Below are 21475 nucleotides of genomic sequence, written 5' to 3'. Positions count from 1 at the left end.
GTCCCCCAATGTCAAGTGCACCAGCTTCCTAGCCCTCCTCGGGGCGGGCCCTCGGGCGGCTCTGAATCCAAGGCTGCGGAGGATTCCAGTGCAAACTCTGGGCTCTCCTCCCCGCCCAGGCGCTCCTTCCCAAGGACTCGCCGAACACACACCTTGAACCCCGCGCCAGAGCGCAGTTCAGAGCGCGCGGCCCGGAACTGCAGCTGCACGGGGCGGGCCCAGGCCGGGGGTCGCGCATCTCCAGCCGGTGACTCAGGGCCGCTCGGTCCCGGGGCGAGTCTGGGTAGGCGGGACTGACCAGGGCCGCGCGGGGGCAGCCGCCGGGCGCTCGCTGCCCTGGGCGCTGGGAGCCAAGGCTGGCTCTGGCCCGTCGCCATTCCGCCGCGGGCGTCGGTCTCGGCTGGGGCCCCGGGCACCCGAGGCAGGCCCGCGCCGCGGCTTCCCAGCCCGCGCGCTCCTCTCCCGGTGCGCAGCGGCCGGCGGGCTGTGCGCGTGAATGAATGGGCGCCCGGGGGACGCGCGCGCTCGGGGCTGAAGGGCATTAGGACCGTGAGGATCGCTCGGCGCTCCTGTCTCTCCCTATCACCCCCACCCCCCCACCTCGCTCCTTTTTCTGCTCTGCAGGACTGAGCAGCCAGGCGCGAGCGCAAACAAACAGCTGGGGCTGCGAGCGCCCCCGCCCCGGCCCGGAGAGCAGCCGGCCCGGCCCCCAGCCGGGGCGCCCGTCCGCCCACCATGAGGAAAATCCGCGCCAATGCTATCGCCATCCTGACCGTAGCCTGGATCCTGGGCACTTTCTACTACTTATGGCAGGACAACCGAGCCCACGCAGCATCCTCCGGCGGCCGGGGCGCGCCGCGGGCCGGCGGGAGGCCGGAGCAGCTCCGCGAGGACCGCACCATCCCGCTCATTGTGAGTCCGCCCGGTGCGCCGCGCGGCCGGCCGGGGAGCCGCGGCGCGCGTCCTGCCCCCGCGCGGCAGCCGAGGGCGCGGGGCCCGGCCGGGGGCTGAGTGCCCGCCGCGCGCCGGGCCGGCTTTGTATATGTTGGAGCATTCCAGCTCGTTGTTATGGCAACCCCGGCCGGGCTGGCGGGGCCGGGGTGCGCGGACAAGGGGAGGGTGACAGCGGGTGGGGGCTGGGAGAAAGTGCTGCAAGTTTGGTGGGCCCGGCGTGCGCGCGCGACGGGGAACGTGGCGGCTCTCCCCGCAAGGCGCCGCCGGCCCGGGGGTTGGGGGGCTGCGGGCTGCTGGACCTTGAGCGCAGCAGGCAGGCGTTGGGAGCGGCGCGCAGCCGAGCGCGTAGGTGGAGGTGCGCACCCCCTCTCCAGCCTCCTGGGGGCAAAGGACGTCGGTGGCGGCGTGGGGAGGGCAGGGTCGCTAGGCGTTGCTCCTGCGCCCCGTTCTCAGCCCGCGTCAACTTGAACCGGTTTCTCCGCACTGACACCCTGCGGTGTTCTCGGGGGTGGGGTGGGGTAGGGGAAGGTCTGGTCTGCGCCCCTCACCCCAACGTTAGGATCCCCCACCCCCCACCCTCACCCCCTCCACGGACCAGAGGGCAGTATGGGTCCGCGCCCCGGCCGGGTCATTCCCTAGCTTGAGGTCAGCCCGCGTCCTCTAAGCCCCGCCGTGGAAACAAAGGCGGTGTGGCCCGCCGGGCGCCTCAGCGGAGCTGCGGGGGTCGTCGGAGCCCTGGGGTCCCCGGCGGGGGCGTGCGGAGCCCCAGCCGTCCTGCAGGGGGCGTCCCTGGCTCCGCCTTCGCCCTGGTGACAGCTCTGTGTGGCCAAGCAGGGGCACCTGTTGAGGCTGGAGGCTCTGGGACCTGCTGGGAGCGCGCTCCGGCGGACGCGACCTGCCGACCGCTGCGCGTGGTGGGCGAGAGCCCTGCGTGACCCTCGGGACGGCCTGCCGAGCGGTGGCCGCTGGGCCCGACGGTCACTAGGAGGACACGGCGCGCGGGGGCGGGGGCGGTACTGGCTCCTCGGGGAGGTACTTGTCCACAGGCGGCTCTACCCCGCAAGAATACGGGGAGAGTCCGTATGGACGCGCCCTCAGGGCCTCCTCGTGGCCCAGATGCCTTATGACTTCTGAGCTTAGCTCGAGGGGCCCTGAGGGTTGTGCGTTTTGTCCTAGATCCGTGTGGCCCGCTCTCTGGAGCCAGCCCGGTTGGGTGGAGTAGTCCCTCTGACCCGTGCTCGAGACACTGTTCCCGAAGCACTCGTGGGTGTTTGCACGGAGAGGCAGAGCAGGGGGAGCCTGCTGCAGCTGGAAGCCCAGGGTGAGATGTGAGAGCTGCTGGACAGGCCGGAGCCGGATCCCAGCCCTGCAGCCCCCATTCTTACCTCTGGAGAGGACCAGCTGTGGTGGCAGGGAGGCCACCCAGGAGCTGGCAGGGCTGGCCAGATCCCCGGTCTTGTCCCATGTGTGAGGTGGGGAGAGGCTCAGAGCTGGAAGGGGAGGAGGAGCAGGGGAGGGAAGAGGGTGAGGAAGCTCTGCTCCAGATCCCTGGGTCCTGAGCTTGCTGCTGCACCTCCGCCCTGCTCCGCCCTGCGCCCTGCCAGCTGGGAGATGTGTGGGGAAGGCACTTCCTGTGCGAGCCCTGGAGTGGTACAGGGGGCACTGTAGGGTTTAAAGGATGGCAGCGGGAGGCCGTGGAGTCCAGCGAGATCCTCATCCCAGCAGGAACTGACTTGCTGCTGAGGATACAGGACTGACATCCGGCAGCTAAGTTTGAGATACCTGGCAGCCAGGAGGTGGAGGTGCAGAAGGAAAGGGAGTCCTAGAGGGAGCCTCACAGGCCGGCTGCCTCTCTTTCCTGAAGCTTTGGCTCTGGGTGTCTGTTCCAGCAGCCCTGGTCCCTCTGCACCTGCCCCGCCACACCCTGCCTCTGGCACTGCCTTGTGCTGTGTTGCTGTCTCGGTTATTTCACTTCAGTGTGGTCCTCAGTAGGACCCAAGCAATATGTGCACTGACTCTGCTGGAAGCCCCTCGAAGCCCCACGTTGATGCACACAGCACAACTTCAGCACTTCCTAAAGTGCTGGAGGTCTAAGCTGCATAGCCACTTCATATTTTTTGCTAATATTTACTTATTTGAGAGGCAGAGAGACACAAGAGTGTGAGCTCTCCTCTGCTGTTTTACTCTCCAAATGGCCAGGACAGCCCCCTGGCTGGGGCTGAAGCCCAGAGCTGAGAACTCAGTCCAGGTCTCCTCCCTGGGTAGCAGGAATCTAATCACTTGTGCATCACTGGTGCCTCCCAAGGTCTGCATTAGGAGGAAGTTGGAGTCGCAAGTGAAGCCGGGTGTCAAACGCAGGCACTCCCAAATGGGGCATGGACTTCTTAGTTGGCATCTTAAGCACTACGCCAAATGCCTGCTCCTTCCCCTGAATTTATCCTTAGTATTTTATTGCCATCTCTCACTTGACTGAGGAGGTAGGGGGATACATGTTCCAGCACCTCCAGGAATTGACCCTTTGTTCAAATTCAATGAAGCCAGTACAACGACGGATTTGCTTTTTCTCTGAAATTTGTGACGACCACGCGCTGTCCTTGCCTTCCCAAAAACAATTCTCTGTCTGGCTGAGCCAGGGCGCTGCGTGTGGATTTTCAGATTCTTAGAGAATGATGTGGCCGGCCGTGCTGTCAGAGGCTGAGCAAATTCAGACAAGCGTCATCATCACTCCCCTGGGGAATCAGAGAGAGAGCTGAGCTGGGAGAGGGAGGGCCCGCAGGAGAGCCTGGACCAGGAGGCGGCTCTGCCTTTACAATCTCTTGGCTATTGGAAGCAGCCAAGTTGCTTCTGGACCTTGCAGATGCTTGTTTGGCATTGTAGGGTGTCGGCATGGCAACCGTCTGGGCCAGACTTTACAGGGAGGTCTTGATTTGTAATATTCTGTCCTGCTGTCAACCCATGTGTTGCGGGATCTGCGCAACTAAAGGGAGAGGCTGATTTCATCTCTATACGGCTGCTTGCAACGTGGCAAGGTCTGTGATGTTTTCCACGCTGCACGTTGTGAGCAAGACCGTACATTTGGGGACCTCCCCTTGAGTTTACACGGCTGTACGCTGGCACAGGGCAGAGCTAATGCGGGACACAGAGCAGACGTGGCTGCCCTTGGGGTCTCCCACTTGGGGGGAACATTTGCGGTTGTTCTGGTTTGGGACTCAGGTTCTGCCTACGCTGGCTCTCTGACAGGCATGGGTGGGAGGCTAAGGTCATACATGGAATTTCACTGCTGTCTTTTTAAAAGCTTACCCGTTGTGAGTGTTTCCAGCATGGGTGTACTCATTGCGACAAGAGTCTCCTATTTAGAAAGATTTTGCCAAGAGTTTTCCTAAACTGGAGTTTTTTTGTTTGTTTTAAAGATGTAGTCATTTGTTTGTAAGGCCGAGTTACAGAGAGAGAGAAGGATCTTCCATTCGCTGGTTCACTGTCTAAATGGCCCTTATGGTCAGGGCTAGCTGACCCGAAGCCAGGAGCCAGGACCTTTTCCCCTGGCCTCCCATGTGGATGCAGGGGCTCAGGCACTTGGGCCATCTTCCACTGCCTTCCCATGCCTTCAGCAGAGAGCTGGATCAGGAGAGGAGTAGCCGGGACTCAAACTGGTGCCCATATGGGATGCCCCCTCTTTTGTTTTTTAAAGATGTACTTATTTATTTGAAGGACAGAGTTAAAGAAAGAGAGGGAGAAACAGAAAGAGATCTTTCATTTGCTGATTCACTCCCACAGATGGCTGCAAAAGTCAGGAGCTTCTTCTTGGTCTCCCGTGTGGGTAGCAGGAGCCCTAGGACTTGGGCCATAGTACACTGGTTTCCCAGGCTCATTAGCAGGGAGCTATATTGGAAGTGGAACGTCCTAGACTTGAACTGGTGCTCATATGGGATGCTGGTGTTGCAGGCGGTAGTTTAACCAGTGCGCCACTACGCTGGCCCCTAAAATGGAGTTTTGTTTTTATCCTGAAGTTGGGATACTGCTGAGTAACCCTGGGCCAAATACCTGACATCTCAGGACCTTGGTTATTGTATGTGTTACATTTAGGTAAATGATTTGCAAGGATTCTTGCACTTTCCTCTCCAGGAGGTGATTGAGTTCTCCTGGGAGTGCGGCTGATGCTGGTGGAGGCCTGGCCCCGGCCGGGCGAGGTCCCGCAGGCAGCCCCAGGCTTGCTGGGTGCCCACTGCCCTCGCAGACAGGGACAGCCGATGGCTCCTGTGGCACTGTTCTCTGAGAGCACAGGCTTCAATAAGATCTGGCTGAGTTTATATTTTATTTATAATGTGTGCGTTTGGGAGCTGAGGGAATATGATTTGCCTAAGTGACAGAAAATGATTGTGTATTTAATTTGGGTGCCTCATGCGAGAATCAGTGGGGAGGGGAAGCACAGACACCCACAATCCCTTGGCCAAAAGGTTCAGGTGTCAAGGCCACAGTAGCTGCCACAGGGGTCTGTCCCTAGACTGTGTTGGGACCTGCCTGTGAGACATGGGGACAGCCCAGCAGCACCCAAGGTTGGGGGTGCACCCTGGCAGCCCAAGGGTCTTCTTCCTGGGAGGCCCGAGGCCCAGGGACACAGGAGGAGTTTTGGGGTGCTGCTCATTCTCCTGGCAGGTGCTTTATGCCTCGGCTCTCCCAGCAGCTCCTCACCCTGTTCTGAAAGCTTTGGGAGCAGGACGAGCCTGTCTGGTGCTGATGTTTGTCGAACAAAGGAAGTCCTTGGGCCTGGAAGTGCCAGGAGAGCGAGGGCAACCTGGTGGGTAGCAAGGCCAGGCAGAGCCCAGGGGCTGGCTTGCTGTGGTGGAAGAAAGGGCCCTGCGGGCAGAGGGGAGCCTCTGGCCCACTGCTCATCACACTTGGACAGCAGGACAAAGGCCCAAGGAGGCTGAATGGACTGGGAGCCCTGGAAGCTTGGCACTAACCTGGGTTCACTCAATCAGTGTGCTTGCAGTCCGTGGGTCGTCAGTCCCCTCTGGAAATGGTGTCAAGTGGGTAGCTTAGTCTCTTTCCTCTGAACACTGTGGCCTTTGATCTGGACCTGTCCAGCCTCCGGCCTCGCTGCCCACTCTGTATTTTATTGATGGGGGCCACATTCATTGGACACTTAGAGCCTGGATTGGTTGTTTCTCCACCTCTGCCTCCTTAAATCCCCTCAACTGCTGATGAGTTAGGTCCCATCATTAAGTCTGGGTAACAGGCTAACCCCATGGCCTGACAACTCATGAGTGCATTTTTTTAAATTAAAGATTTTATTTATTTATTTGAGAGGTAGAGTTACAACAGAGAGAGGGAGAGACAGAGAGAAGGGTCTTCCATCTGCTGGTTTACTCCCTAAATGGCCACAAATGGCCCTAGTTGGGCCAATCCGAAGCTAGGAGCCAGGAGCTTCTTCCAGGTCTCCCATGAGGTTGCAGGGGCCCAAGCACTTGGGCCATCTTCTACTGCTTTCTCAGGCCATAGCAGAGAGCTGGATCAGAAGAGGAGCAGCTGGGACTCAAACTGGTGCCCATATGGGATGCTGGTGCCACAGGCAGGGGCTTAACCTACTACACCACAGAGCCAGCCCCTAGAGAGTGCATTTGAAACTAGGTGTTTTGTCTCTAAATCCCATGCTCAGGTGTTCTTCCCCTGGAGCATGATGGGAGTGAGATCCGTGTCGGATGAAGAGGCGGCCCTCTGTCTCCTCAGGTTCTGTGCACACAGATTCAATCAACCCCAGCTTGAAAGTATGGGAGGAGGGACTGCATCTGTACTGAGCATATACAGACTTCTCTCCTAGTTTTTATTCCCCAAACAATGCAGCACAACAACCATTTACATAGCATTTACCTTGTGTTGAGTATTATCAGTAATCCAGAGATGAGTTAGCATATATGGGAGGATGTGCGGGCTGCGTGGAGATGGTATGGCATTGTGTAGAAGGGCGTGAGCATCCTGGACTGTGGGCCTAGAGGAGCATCCGGAACCCATGCGCCTCAGACATCCAGGGGCAAGTGACTCAGTGTTCTTTCCTGGAGGGCCCAGCACCTTGCTTCATGTTCCCTCGTGAACGTTTCTGGGGAAAAATAGCAAAACCGGTCAGAACATGTGAACAGAAGGCAAATAGGATTATGGGAAATCACTTCTATCTGTTTTTTCCCCTGAATATTTTCCATAAGTATCAACTAACATTACAATGATAAAACCAATAAGGGCATAAAATATTAGATGACTAAAAATCACTCTTGACTACTCAAATAGAGTGTTTTCTTTTTTAAAGATTTATTTATTTAAAAGGCAAAGTGTCAAAAAGAGAGGGAAAGATAGAAAGAGAGCTCTTCCATCCACTGGTTTACTCCCCCAAATGCCCCAAGCAGCTAGGGCTGGACCACGCTGAAGCCAGGAGCCAGGAGCTCCACCCCCATGGCTGGCAAGAACCCTGGTACTTGGGCCATCATTTGCTGCCTCCCGGGGTGCCCAGGGTGGAAAGCAGAGCCAGGGCTCGATCCCAGGCCCTCCAATGTGGGAGGATGGATCCCAAGCAGCTGCTTAACCCATTGTGCCACAAGGCCCAGCCCTGACGTGGAAACCTCTCAGCCGCATCTTATTCCTGTGAACCCCATCAATGCTTAGCACTGAGCCAACAGAAAGGCAGGAGACCTACTCGGGTTACCTGTGGGGCTCCAAGCACTAGAGCTGGGGCCAGTGGGTGGAGGCGGCACGGGGAGGTTTCTTTGCAGGAGAAGGAAAACTTTCTGACTTAACAGTCAACCTTGGAGTGATCCAAAGCCAATAGATTGGGCTTCAGTCCACACTCTCTGTGGTCAGATAAGCGCTTCCAGCAGCAGCAGGTAGGGGAGAGAAAAGACCCCATCGTGAAATAAGGCCCAATTATTTCACTGCAGGAGACCTGGCACCCTGGGAAGCTGGGCTGCAGAGGTGAGAGGTGAGAGAACTCAACTACTACTGTGCTCTTGCCCTGCCTGTGGAGCTGCCCAGCGCGGAGGCAGCAAGGGCCAAGGCAGCCAGAGGCCAAGTGGCAAAGTTGGAAGTGCTGGTGTCCAGCATCTTCTCCTACTCCCCAGGACCGAGCCCACAAAGGCCCCTCTACCTGGCGGGGGCTCCTCGAGTCCAACCTTCCCATATTCCAGGTCTGTTTCCCCAGTGCAGCCCGGGTACAGCTTCCAGGTTGCCTGTCCTGTCTCCCGGGACCCCTGAGCCTTGCCTTCCTGCCCGGCGCTGGTTGGCAATGCACCTGAGCTCTCTTCATGGGGGAGGCTGGAGCCTAGGCCTGCCTGTTTGCCCACTGCCTTTCAGCTGCACCTGTGACCTGTAGCAGGCTAGAGGCAGTGTGGCTACCCAGAGAGCTCTGTGAACCTTTCAGATCGGGCAACTGGGAATATTTTGGGTAACAGGGGCCATGGAAAGATCATTTCTGGTTTTTAAAGATTTATTTATTTGAAAGGCAGAGTGACAAGAGAGGGAGGGATAAAGAGAGAAAGAGGGAAAAAGAGAGAGAGAGAGAGAGATCTTTCATCCACTGGTTTACTTTCCAAATGGCTACAATGGCTGGGCCCAGCTCGAGCCAGGAACCTGGAACTCCATCCAGGTCTCCCATGCGGGTGCAGGGCCCCAAGCCCTTGGACCATCTTCTGCTGCTTTCCCAGGCCACAGCAGAGAGCTGGATCAGAAGTGGAGCAGCCAGGACTCAAACCAGCACCCATATGGGATGCCAGCGTCACAGGCAGCTTAACTTTCCACACCGCAGTGCTGGCCCTCGTAACATTTCTTGACATGAGTTATGGGATCCGCGGGGCCCCCAGCTTGGCGAGGCAGAGGTAGGGGGGGAGTGCCAGGATGGAGGCCGATGCTAGCTGTCAGGGACGCAGATGAAGGCCCGGCCCTGTCCCACACTTTCCTAGGTGAGTCACTTCTGCTCATTGGGCCGTCCGTCCCTCATCCGTGTGACGAGGGTTGATGTAGAGCAGGGGTGGGGAATGTGTAGGATCCGCAAAATCACTGGGTCCGGCCCTGCCAAGGCAACTGCAGGTGGGACTCGGAAGACAATGAGCTACAACGGGCGAGTTTTTCAGCTGATGATTGTGTATGGCCCTTGAATGACGCTATACATGTCCAGACAGCCCTGGGCACGAAAAGCTTCCCCACCCCTACTCTACTGCATTTCCAGGTCCCTCCTAGCTGGAACCACCCTGACCTTGGTGTGCCTGTCCTGGGTTAGTCACGTGGCCCTCAGTGCTCAACAGAAGGAGGAGAGGCAGTGCTGTGGCCTAGAGGGTAAAGCCACCACCTGTGGCATCAGCATCCCATATGGGCACCGGTTCCAGTCTCAGCTGCTCCACTGCCCATCCAGCTCCCTGCTAATGCACCTGGGAAAGCAGAGGAAGATGGCCCAAGTCCCTGGGCCCCTGCACCCACGTGGGAGACGCAGATGAAGCTCCTGGGTCCTGGCTTCTTCCTGGTCCAGCCCTGGCCATGGTGGCAATGGTGGCCATTTGAGGAGTGAACCTGCATATGGAAGAACTCTCTGTCTCTCTGTCTCTGTCTCTCCCTCTCTTTCTCTCTGTAACTCTGCCTTTCAAATAAATAAAATAAATCTTAAAAAAGAAAGAGAAAGAATGAAAGAAGGAGAATAAGGCCAGAGGGGGAGGCAAGAAAAACCCAGGTCACTGTGTCCAGAGAGGCTGGAAACCCTCCTCCCAAGGACTGCACTGGCCTCTCTACTCCTGTCCCTGGAACACGGACAGAGCAGGGCTGGTCTAGAAGCTGGCGGCTCCGTGAGTGTGTCGGGGATAACGGACCTGCCTGCGGCCGCAGCTCCAGATAACCTCCTTACCTCTCAGCAGTCCCAGAGGGCCAGAAGGCCCCCCAGAGACCCCTGGCAGAAGATTAACAGTCATGTCACAGTGGCTCCGAAAGCAGGCGGGCAGTGGCCCTCAGGCCACAGCCTGGGCACAGACACCACTTCGAGAAGTCAGCAGAAGTCGTTCGGGAGTTTGATCATCTCCTAGCAACCTTCAGCTTGTCCTAGGTTCCCCATGCAACAGATTAGACAAGCAAGCTAGGAGCTGCGGACACACTGAGAAGTGACAGCTGACAGCAAAGGGGCCGCCACGCCCTGGGCAGAATGCTAAGGACAGCCTGCTCTCCTACCCTTGACCCTTACTTACTGAGCACCTGCTGTGTGCCGGGAGTGTTGTAAGAGACAACACAACAGGCACATCCTCTAGATCAACATTATGCACGAGGTAGTGGCAGACACCGTGGAAATAAACTAAAGCAACAGAAAGGGGCAGAGGGAGGGCCGTGGGATGGCCAGGGAAAGTGGCACTTGGACGGAGGCATGAAGGCAAAGGGTGAGTAGGGAGAGTGTTCGGGCAGCTGAGGCCAAGGGCCCCGGCGGGCGTGTGCCTGCTGCGCTTGGCTGGGGCAGCCTGAGCCAGCGGGAATGAGGCCAGCGGGGGCCAGCGGGGGAGGCGATGGCCGGGCCTCAGGCGCTAGGGTGAGGCCGGCTGGAGAGGCGTCCCTGCATCACCAGGAAGTGACAGGTTACATTCCGCGAACCAGCCTGCCTGGGGAGTCGGGGGTGTGTGTCACTCATTGCAGAAGATTTTCCAGCAAGATGGTCAGAGTTATTTCCAAGCGCTGGCTCTGTAGGAGGTAAACAAAAGTTCTCTGGAAAATGTTCTGTGGCTTTGAACCCTTCGTCTCCTTATAATGTGGGATCAGTGAGGTCCTTGCTTGTGGGTTGTGGTGTGATGTGTGTGGTATGTGGGTGTGTGTATTGTGTATGATGTGTGCATATAGAGTGAGGTATGTGTATATATGTGGTGTGGTGTGTGGTGTGTATGTATGGGTTGTCTATGTTGTGTTGAAGAGTGTGTATGGTTTGTAAGTGGAATGTATGTGTTGTGTGTATGGTGTGTGTATATAGAGTATGAGGTATGTGTATACATGTGGTGTGTGGTGTTTGCTGTGGTGTGTGTATATGGGGTATTATGGTGTGTGTGTGTATGTGGCAAGGGGTCTATATATGATGTATGTAAATAGGGTATGTGTGGTATGTGTGTGTATGTGATATGTGAGGTGTATATGTGTTTTGTGGGTGGTGTGTGCATATGGGGTGTATGATACATGTATGTGGCTGTATGTGGCGTATGTGGTATGGTATGTGGTGGATGTTGTGTGTGTACTGTGTATGTAAGGGGTGTGGTATGTGACATATATTGGGTATAAATGCGATCTGATGTGTATAAGGGATTGTGTGTGCATGTGGCATGGTATGTGTATAGGGAATGTGATATATATGGGGTTGTATGTGTATATGTGGCATGTTGTGTGTCTAGGGGATCTGGTATATGTGTATGAGCATGTGGGGTGGTATGTGTGGTGTGTATGTGGTGGTATGGCTTGTGTACAGGAGGTGTGGTATGTATGTATGTGTGTGGTGTGTGTGGATGTGGTGTGTGTATGATATGTATGGTATGTATGTAGGTGTATGGTGTGTGGACATGGTATGTACGTGTATGTGTGTGGTGTATGTGTGGTATGCATGTGTATGTGTGTGGGGTGTGTGTGGTATGTATGTGGATGTGGATGTGGTATGTATGTGTGTGTGTGTTGTGTATGTGCGTGGTATGTATGTGTATTTGTGCATTGTGTGGTGTATATATGTATGTGTGTGGTATATGTGGTATGTATTTGTATGTGTGTGGTGTATGTGGTATGTGTGTGGTATGTATGTATATGTGTGTGATATGTATGTGTGTGGCATGTGTATATGTGGACATCACATGTATGTGTGTGGTATGTATGTGTATGTATGTGGTGTGATATGTGTGTGCATGTGGTGTGTGGTATGTATGTGTGTGGTGCATGATATATGTGTGTGGTGTGTGTGGCATGTAGTGTATGTGGACGTTGTGTGTATGTGTGTGGTATGTATGTGGTGTGTGATATGTATGTGCATGTGGTGTGTGGTATGTATGTGTGTGGTGCATGATATATGTGTGTGGTGTGTGTGGCATGTAGTGTATGTGGACGTTGTGTGTATGTGTGTGGTATATATGTGGTGTGTGATATGTATGTGTATGTGGTGTGTGTATGTGTGTGGTGTGTGATATGTGTATGTGGTGCATGTGGTATGTGTGTATGTGGTGTGTATGGTATGTATGTGGATGTGGATGCCATGTGTATGTGTGTCATATGTATGTGTATGTGTGGTGGGTGTGGTATGTATGTGTATGTGGTATGTGTGGTGTGTATGTGTATGTGTATGTGTGTGGTGTGTGATATGTGTGTGTGGTGTGTGTGGTATGTGTGTATGTGGTATGTGTGTGGTATATGTGACATGTATGTGGTATGTGTGGTATGTGTGTGGTATGTATATGTGCATGTGCATGTGGTATGTATGTGTGTAGATATCATGTGTATGTGTGTTGTATTTATGTGTCTGTGTGGTGGGTGTGGTATGTATGTGTATGTGGTATGAGTGGTATGTATGTGTGTGGTGTGTGTGATATGTGTGTGTGGTATATGTGGATGTCATGTGTGTGTGGATGTTGTGTGTATGTGTCTGTGTGATGGGTGTGGTGTGTATGTGTGTGTGGTATGTATGTGTGTGTGGTGTATGATATGTGAGTGGTGTGTGGTATGTGTGTGTGAATGTCTGTGTGTGTGGTATGTATGTGTGTGTCATGTGTATGTGTCTGTGTGATGGGTGTGGTGTGTATGTGTATGTGGTATGTGTGGTATGTATGTGTGTGTGGTGTGTGATATGTGAGTGGTGTGTGGTATGTGTGTGTGAGTGTCATGTGTGTGTGGTATGTATGTGTGTGTCATGTGTATGTGTCTGTGTGGTGGGTGTGGTGTGTATGTGTATGTGGTATGTGTGGTATGTATGTGTGTGTGGTATGTATGTGTGTGTGGTGTGTGATATGTGAGTGGTGTGTGGTATGTGTGTGTGTGGGTGTCGTGTGTATGTGTCTGTGTGGTGGGTGTGGTGTGAGGATGGAGGGGGCAGAGGGGCTCTGAGAGATGGCAGACAGAAGAGGGCCGTGTGGGAGGACAGCGCCCCTCAGTGGTGGTAGCTGGGTACAGCTGGGCTCTGCCAATGACGCGTTCCCCCAAGGCAGTTTCTGCCCAGGGCTGACGCCGTCCAGGGCCTCCCCTCGCGCGGAGTGGGCGCTGCGCCTCGCGGCTTGTTTCAGGGAGCAGCAGGTGGAGGGCTGCCTGCCGGAGGGCGGTGCTGGCCCGGGCCTGACCGAGGCTCCTGAGGCTCGGCCTGCGTCCCCCGAGCCCAGGCGACGCGCGGTGGGGCTTCCGTGCCCGGCCCACTGCCCGGGCCTCATTTCTGTGCCGGCCACACCTGCTCCATCCTGGGCCGCCGGCCACGCCCCCTCAGATGCCGCCCGCTGGAGGTCGGATTTTGCTGCCTTTCTCTTCTCTCGCAGCTCTGGCTTTGGCTCCTTTAAGCAGACTGCGAAGGCCTTTCATTTCAAGGGGTCTGGCCTTGGGGTGCCACAGGCAGCGGGAGCCACATTGCGTTCCTGAGCTGCCCAGCCGGCGGTCAGCTCCAGGGGCCTTTGCGTCTGGTGCCTGCGGGTCTGTGCTCTGAGGCTTTCCCCCTCTCTGTGGGAGTTTCACTGGGGGTGGGAGATGAGGGGGTGCGTGGGAGGCTTGGGGCACTCTCCTGGGGATTGGGCTAGGCGCCCAGCCTGAAGCTTAGCAAGGAAGCGCGTGCGATCAACTAGTGATGTCTGCTCTGGTTCCCTGCCGTGGCTGGGACGGGCAGAGTGGTCAGCCCCAAGTGGTTCATGAACGCAGGCGGCTGGATGAAGGGAACCAGGGCCCAGAGCCAACACCCTGCAGGGAACAGGGAGGGCGTGGAGGGCCTTTTGGAGCTACCAGACAATGGGGTCGAAAGCAGAAGCTGCCCACCTGTGGTCTTGGTGCCGCTCTGTGGGGGCATGGAAACGGCAAGCTCCTTTTGCAAAAACTCTGAAATGCCTCCTCCTGGGTGCACTCCAACATGGTCAACCCTGATTTTTTTAAAAAGATTTATTTATTTATTTGAAAGGCAGAGTTACAGAGAGGCAGAGGCAGAGAGAGGTCTTCCATCCGCTGGTTCACTTCCCAAATGGCGCTGTACCGATCCAAAGCCAGGAGCTTCTTCCGGGTTTCCCACAAGGGTGCAGGAGCCCAAGGACTTGGGCCATCTTCTACTGCTTTCCTAGGCCATAGCAGAGCTGGGTCAGAAGTGGAGCAGCCGGGACTTGAACCGGTGCCCATATGGGATCCTGGCACTGCAGGCGGCAGCTTTACCCCCTACGCCACAGAGCCAGCCCCAACCCTGATTTTGTTTCTTTGAGGGTACGACAGAGAACCCAGCATCACCTGAATACAAGGGGGACTTCAAAGTGTTTGTAAGATGCAATTAGAAGAAAGTTGAGGGGCAGGTGTTGTGGCACAGCCGGTTAAGTTGCTGCTTGCAATGCCAGCATCCCATATCAGAGTGCCAGCCTGGGTCCTGGCTGCTCCACTTCTGATCCAGCTCCCTGCTGGTCCAGGTACGTGCACCCCTGCTGCCCATGTGGGAGATGGAAATGGAGTTCTGGCTCCTGGCTTTGGACTGGCCCACCCCTGGCCGTTGTGGCCATTTCAGGAGTGAACTAACGGATGAAAGATCTGTCTCTTCTCTCTCTGCCTTTCAAATAAAATAAGTAAATATTTTTAAAAACAACAAATACCCAGCCCTCAACTGTTAATTATATAAACTCTGAATACACATGACATACTTCAGGTAAATATTTAGTATCTAAATTGAAAAATATTATAAATGTAAAATACTTAATTTCAGACTTGGTGTCCAAAAAAGAATTTTTTTTTTTAAACAGGCAGAGTGGACAGTGAGAGACAGACAGAGAGAAAGGTCTTCCTTTGCTGGTGGTTCACCCTCCAATGGCCGCCGCGACTGGCGCATCGCACTGATCTGAAGCCAGGAGCCAGGTGCTTCTCCTGGTCTCCCATTGGGTGCAGGGCCCAAGCACTTGGGCCATCCTCCACTGCACTCCCGGGCCATAGCAGAGAGCTGGCCTGGAAGAGGGGCAACTGGGACAGAATCCGGCACCCTGACTGGGACTAGAAGCCGGTGTGCTGGCGCCGCAGGCGGAGGATTAGCCTGTTGAGCCAAGGCGCCGGCCCCAAAAAAGAATTTAAAACATTTCACTAGTGCTATTTTTTTTTTTTTTTTACAAATTGAAATACTATTTTAATATGTTGGGCTAAATAAAACATATTATTTAATATATTTAATAAAACAAATTGATTTCACCTGTTTCTCTTTGCTCATTCAATATGGTTATTAGAAAATGTCCAACGACATATGTGGCTTGTATCCTATTTCCACTGGGCAGGGCTGGTGCTCATGTTCATTCACAAGCTCTCTCTAAAGTGCTGGGGATTGTACAGGAATGTGTGTGAGAGTGCTTCGGAAACTTGGGGGAGGGGTGGGTATTTAGCCTAGCAGTTAGAGTATCAGTTAGGACACCCAGACTTGGATTCCATGCCTGGCTCTGGCTCCTGACGTCCTTACTGCTAATGTGGACGCTGGGAGGCAGCAGGTGCTGCCTCAAGTAATTAAATTTCTGCTTCCCACATGGGATTCCAGGCTTGAGTTCCCCATTCTTGCCTCTGGCCCCAGTCCAGCCCAGCCCAGCCCCACCGTTGTAGGCATTTGGACAGTCAATCAGTAATAGGATCTCTCTCTCTCTCTCTCTCTCTCTCTCTCTCTGCCTGTCAACCCCCACCCTCACCTCCACCGAGGTGGAAAACGGAATTAAAGAGAAGCTTGGGGCTGATGTTGTGGCACAATGGGTTAAGCTGCTGCTTGCAGTGCCGGCATCCCCTATCAGAGAGCTGCTTCCAGCCCCAGCTGCTCCGCTTCCCATCCAGCTCCCTGCTCATCTGCCTGGGAGGGCAGTGGAAAACAGCCTCGAGTGCTTGGGCTGCTGCGACCTCCGGAGGGGAGACCCAGATGGAGTTCCTGACGCTCAGCTTCAGTCTGGCTTAGCCCTGGCTGTTTCAGCCATTTGTGCCGTGAACCAGCAGATGGAAGAATGGAAGATCTCTCTCTCTCTCTCTCTCTCTCTCTCTCTCTCTCTCTCTCTGCCTTTCAAAAAATTGAGAGAGAGAGAGAGAGCGAGAGTGAGAACAAGCTTATTTTGGTGCAAAATTTTTTGAAATCCCAGCCGGGGCTGGCGCTGTGGCGTAGTGGGTTGTGGGCGCTGGTTCGAGACCCGGCTGCTCCACTTCTGATCCAGCTTTCTGCTACGGCCTGGAAAAGCAGTGGAAAATGGCTTAAGTCTTTGGGCCCCTGCACCCACGTGGGAGAACTGGAAGAAGCTCCTGGCTCCTGGCTTCGGATCGGCTCAGCTCTGGCTGATGTGGCCATTTGGAGAGTGAACCAGCAGATGGAAGGCCTCTCTCTCTCTTTCTACCTCTCCTCTCTCTCTCTGTAACTCTTTCAAATAAATAAAAAAATCTTTAGAAAAAAAAAAAAGAGATCTCAGCAATCCCAGCATAGAGGGATCTTCAAAAGCTCAAGCTCAGGGCGGGCGCTGTGGTGTAGCAGGTAAACCCACCGCCTGCAGTGCTGGCATCCCATATGGGTGCCGGTTCGAGTCTGGGTGCTCTACTTCAAATCCAGCTCTCTGCTAATGTGCCTGGGAAAGCAGTAGAACATGGCCCAAGTTCTTGGCCCTTGCACTCATATGGGAGACCTGGAAGAAACTCCTGGCTTCAGATAGGCCCAGCTCTGGCTGTTGCAGCCATCTGGGGAGTGAACCAGCAGATGGAAGACCTCTCTCTCTCTCTCTCTCTCTCTCTCTCTCTCTCTCTCTCTCTCTGCCTCTGCCTTTCAAATACATAAATAAATATTTTAGGGGGCCGGCGCCATGGTGCACTAGGTTAATCCTCCACCTGCAGTGCCGGCATCCCATATGGGCGCCGGGTTCTGGTCCCGGTTCCTCCTCTTCCAGTCCAGCTCTCTGCTGTGGCCCGGGAGGGCAGTGGAGGATGGCCCAAGTGCTTGAGCCCTGCGCCCGCGTGGGAGACCAGGAAGAAGCACCTGGCTCCTGGCTGCGGATCGGCGCAGCGCACCAGCCGTAGTGGCCATTTGGGGGGTGAACCAACGGAAGGAGGACTTTTCTCTCTGTCTCTCTCACTGTCTGTAACTTTACCTGTCAAATAAATAAAATCTTTGAAAAAAAGCTCATGGAAAATACATATTATGAAAAGAACATGCATGAGTTTCAAAAAATGTTGGCACAAAAATAAGCTTCTCTTTCACCTCCATTCTTCCACGAACTTTTTGAATTCCCCTCAGATACAGTGTGAAAAATGCCCAACCTGGCTTACCTTGCCTTCAACGTGAGTCTTTCTGGTCCAGCTGCTGGGAACAACTGGTTGCTAACTGGCTATCACCTGTGGGCACAAGACACCGCCTAGCCTAGCCCCCCTCCCACACGCCCCAGACCATTATTCAAATCAGGGTCAGTTTTCTTAAGGTGTCAGAACTCCCTTCTAAGCTCTTGCTCTGACGAAAATGGGCTTTGGAGGAGGGGCAGGAGCAGGGGAGGCAGGCAGCCTTTCACTCCCCTGGAGAGCAGAGGGATTAGTTCCAGTCTGCTGCCTCTGGTGTTCAGTCTTTGTCCTGTTAGAGCCAGGATGACAAATAGGTCTCAGCGCTGATGCCAGCCCAGAGCCTATGGAAGTGGCAGCCTGGGGCACCATGGTGAGAAGGATTCTGAAGCTGCTCCCAGGCTGAGTGGGAAAGAGGCGATGATCGATTAACCATGCCTGTGAAGGGCTTGGAAAGGGATGTGAGAACGTGCGCCTGGCACTTGCTAATCCTGCCCGGGACAAAGTGGTCTTTTTCCAAGTGATGTTTCTGCCACTGTGGACAGGGCTTGCAGGGAGTCAGGGACATTGCTCGTCTCCACGGGCCGGGACCCCACCTGGGAGATGTGCAGAACCTTACAAGCTGCTTTGCTGGGAGACTCCCGATACCCCCTCCATCTGCTCGGTGGAGGTGACTGTGACTTGGACCCCGGCAGCCTACTGGCAGCATAGGAGATGGGGGGAGCTGTAGACTGGGAGGAAGGGTGGGATCCTGGGGGGTCTGGGGGAAGGGGGGAGGGTTGACCCCTTTCCTTTGTCCCTCCCTCCTTCCCTTGTGGAGAGTATTTCTTGCTTCCTGGTTTTCTGGCTATGGCTCTGTTCAGGATGAGGCATGAGCTAGTGGCTATGGGTGCAAACACTGTGGCCAGAGCGTGGGGATTTGTGCCCCGTGTCTGCCCCTCGCGAGCGAGCTGCTGACACAGTCTGTGTCTCGGTTTTCCACCTGGGCAGTGAGAATCCCAGGAGTCCCAATTTCAGAGGTTTGCTGTGAAGAGTAAATGAATCAGTTCACACATGGAGATTGCAGTTGGGCCTAACAAACAGTAAGTGCCATAACTGGGGTTGTCTGCAATGAGAAGTCAGTATTATTTGTTACTGTGTTTATGATAGCAAACCACCCTACAACTTAATGACTTAGAACAATGATCACATTCCTCACTGTTTCTGTGGGTTGGGGACTTTGGGAGTGGCTTGGCCTGGGGTTTCTGGGATACAGGCACCTGTCAGTCGGGACTGTGGGCATCTAAAGGATCTAAGGTGTTTTTCTCACTCTGTGGTGGGCACCACGGTACTGGCTATTGCCAGGGGGCCTCTGTGTTCCTCATGGGCTGATGGTGGCTTCCCCAGAGCATGTCATCCAGCAAGCCAAGGCCCATGTTGCAACCCCTGTTTATCCTAGCCTTGGAGGAAGGTGACTTCTACGATGGTGTGAGGATAGATGCAAGTACGGCCAGGGCAGAAGTGCTTCTCGGCTGCCTCGGCTGTCGGCTCCTGGCCCCTCGCCGTCACAGCAGGCCTGGGAGCTGAGCCTCACTTTCCCCATTTCTCAGAGAAGGCACCTGACTCAGCAGAGCCCAGAATCAACCACGCTGCCTGGCTGCAAAGCCAGAGCCAGTTCAGATGCCACCACCTGTGGGGCACAGCTTCTGGGGAGGGGAAGGTGGATTCTTGGATCTCGGCAGGTGCCAAGGCTGTGGGAAGATGGGGGGCTGGGCGAAGTGGGGGGGCTTTATGAGCTGGAAGGATGTAGGCTGGGGCAGGCCCCTTCCTGGGGGTCAGCAGTGGAGGCCCTGGGGTCAGAAAAGCCTCCGGGTTGCTAACACTCCACAGAGTTCCATGCAAAGCAAATTCCTTACAATAGTAAAATAAATGAACTGGAAAATCAAAATAGACCAGTATGAATGGGGCTTCTCACCATATGATGTTGAGGGGAAAAAAACCCAGTTGTATAACAAGATAGTTTGTTATGATATCACTTATTTGAGTTAAAATAATACAAAAGAGGCCAGCGCCTTGGCTCACTTGGCTAATCCTCCGCCTGCAGCGCCAGCACCCCGGGTTCTAGTCCCGGTCGGGGTGCCGGATTCTGTCCTGGGTGCTCCTCTTCCAGTCCAGCTCTCTGCTGTGGCCCGGGAGTGCAGTGGAGGATGGCCCAAGTGCTTGGGCCCTGCACCCGCAAGGGAGACCAGGAGAAGCACCTGGCTCCTGGCTTCAGATTAGCGCGGTGCGCCGGCTGCAGCAGCCATTAAGGGGGTGAACCAACGGAAATGGAAGACTTTTCTCTCTGTCTCTCTCTCTCACTGTCCACTCTGCCTGTCAAAAAAATAATAATACAAAAGAATTCCTCCCATGAGCATGCTTCAAAAAGTTTGTGGGAAATGGAATTAAATAAGTTCATTTTGGTGCAAAATTTTTTGAAGTATATACATAATTTTTTTCATAATACACATATTCATGAAATGTTTGAAGATTTTACAAATGCTTGGATCTCAAAAACTTTTGTCCCAAAATATGCTTATCTTTTTTTAATTTTTCTTTTTCTTTTAGGATTTATTTATTTATTTGAAAGTCAGAGTTACACAGAGGAGAGGCAGAGAGAGAGAGAGAGAGAGAGAGAGAGGTGCTCCATCCGATGGTTCACTCCCCAATTGGCCTCAATGGCCAGAGGTGTGCCACTCTGAAGCCAGGAGCCAGGAGCTTCTTCCGGGTCTCCCATGGGGGTGCAGGGGCCCAAGGACTTGGGCCATCTTCTACTGCTTTCCCAGGCCACATCAGAGAGCTGGATCGGAAGTGGAGCAGCCGGGACTCAAACCAGCACCCATGTGGGGTGCCGGCGCTTCAGGCCAGGGCTTTAACCCACTGGGCCACAGCACTGGCCCCCAAACTGTGCTGTTTTAATCATTTTTAACAGTACAATTCAGGGGTGCTAAGGATATTTGCGTTGTTGTACAACGTCACCACCTTTGTCTCTAGAACTTTTTCATCTTCCCAAACTCAAACCCTACTTTCATTAAGCACCAGCTCCCCACCAGCGCCTCTCACCCCTCTCCCGGGGAACCGAGCATCCTCCTTCTGTGTCTGTGACCTTGACTGCTCTAGGCACCTCCTGTAAGTACCTTTTGTGATGGTTGCCTTCACGCAGCGTGGGGTCCTTCGTGTTCATCCGTGTTGTAGCGTGTACGCGCGTCACCTTCCTTTCTCAGGCATAACAATACCCCGTTGTAAGGACAGACCACATTTTGCTTCTCTGCACACCCACGAGCGGACGCCTGGGTTGCTCCAGGGTCTGGCTCTCTGGACAGTGCCGCTGTGAGCATGGCTGTGCAAGGGTCGGTTCAAGACTTGCATTCAGTTCTCCCGTGTATGTGCCCAGCGTGGAACTGCTGCATCACATGGCAGTTCTGTGGTCTCCGGAAGAACAACCATCCTGTCGTTTTGCTCTTCTTATGAACTGATTAGATAAGGAAACAGCCCCTAACATGGCTGCTGCCCCTGGTTAGTGTGCAAAGAACATCGCTCACGGAGGCAGTGCAACTTTTCCCAGGTCGCAGAGCTGTGAGCCGAGAGGGGCAGGTGGGAGGCCCGAGGCCAGCCCCAGTGGCAAAGCCTCTGCCTCCAGGGGCTCCCTTGATGGCCAGGCTCTGCTCAGTAGCTTAGCTCTCCTTCCTGCCCTCCCCCTTGGGGCAGAAGCTGAGGACACTCTTTGGGAGCCCGCCATTCCCTCCCGGCTTCTCTCCGCAGTGCCAGTGAGAGCTGTGACTCTCAGGAAGAGAGAGGAGTGGGCAGGTGGCAGCTTCAGTCAGCTGAGTTCAGGACAAAAGCAGCAGGGTGGGCTGGCTGGCCATGGCTGATAGAAATGCAGGGACCTGGGGCCGGTGCTGTGGCGTAGCCGGTAAAGCCGCCGCCTGCAGTGCCGGCACCCCGTGTGGTCGCCGGTTCAAGACCCAGCTGCTCCACTTCCTGTCTGGCTCTCTGCTATGGCCTGGGAAAGCAGCACAAGATGGCCCAGGTCCTTGGGCCCCTGCAC

The 21475-nt window shown here is 54.9% G+C and overlaps 1 protein-coding gene across 2 annotated transcripts in view; it reads left to right on the top strand.

Moving 5' to 3' along the window:
* The first annotated feature begins 509 nt into the window (after positions 1–509).
* GALNT16 (polypeptide N-acetylgalactosaminyltransferase 16) overlaps positions 510–21475 on the top strand; it is a 97415-nt gene continuing 76449 nt past the window's right edge. For both annotated transcript variants that reach the window (XM_062181290.1, XM_062181289.1), the window contains exon 1: positions 510–912. In XM_062181290.1, the coding sequence (XP_062037274.1) occupies positions 736–912 (177 nt within the window). In that variant the 5' untranslated portion in view covers positions 510–735. The remainder of the gene's footprint in view (positions 913–21475) is intronic.

Source organism: Lepus europaeus, chromosome 22, assembly GCF_033115175.1.
Source record: "Lepus europaeus isolate LE1 chromosome 22, mLepTim1.pri, whole genome shotgun sequence".
NCBI lineage: Eukaryota > Metazoa > Chordata > Mammalia > Lagomorpha > Leporidae > Lepus > Lepus europaeus.
Note: the sequence above shows the minus strand (reverse complement) of the source record. Positions and strands in the feature narration are given on the sequence as shown.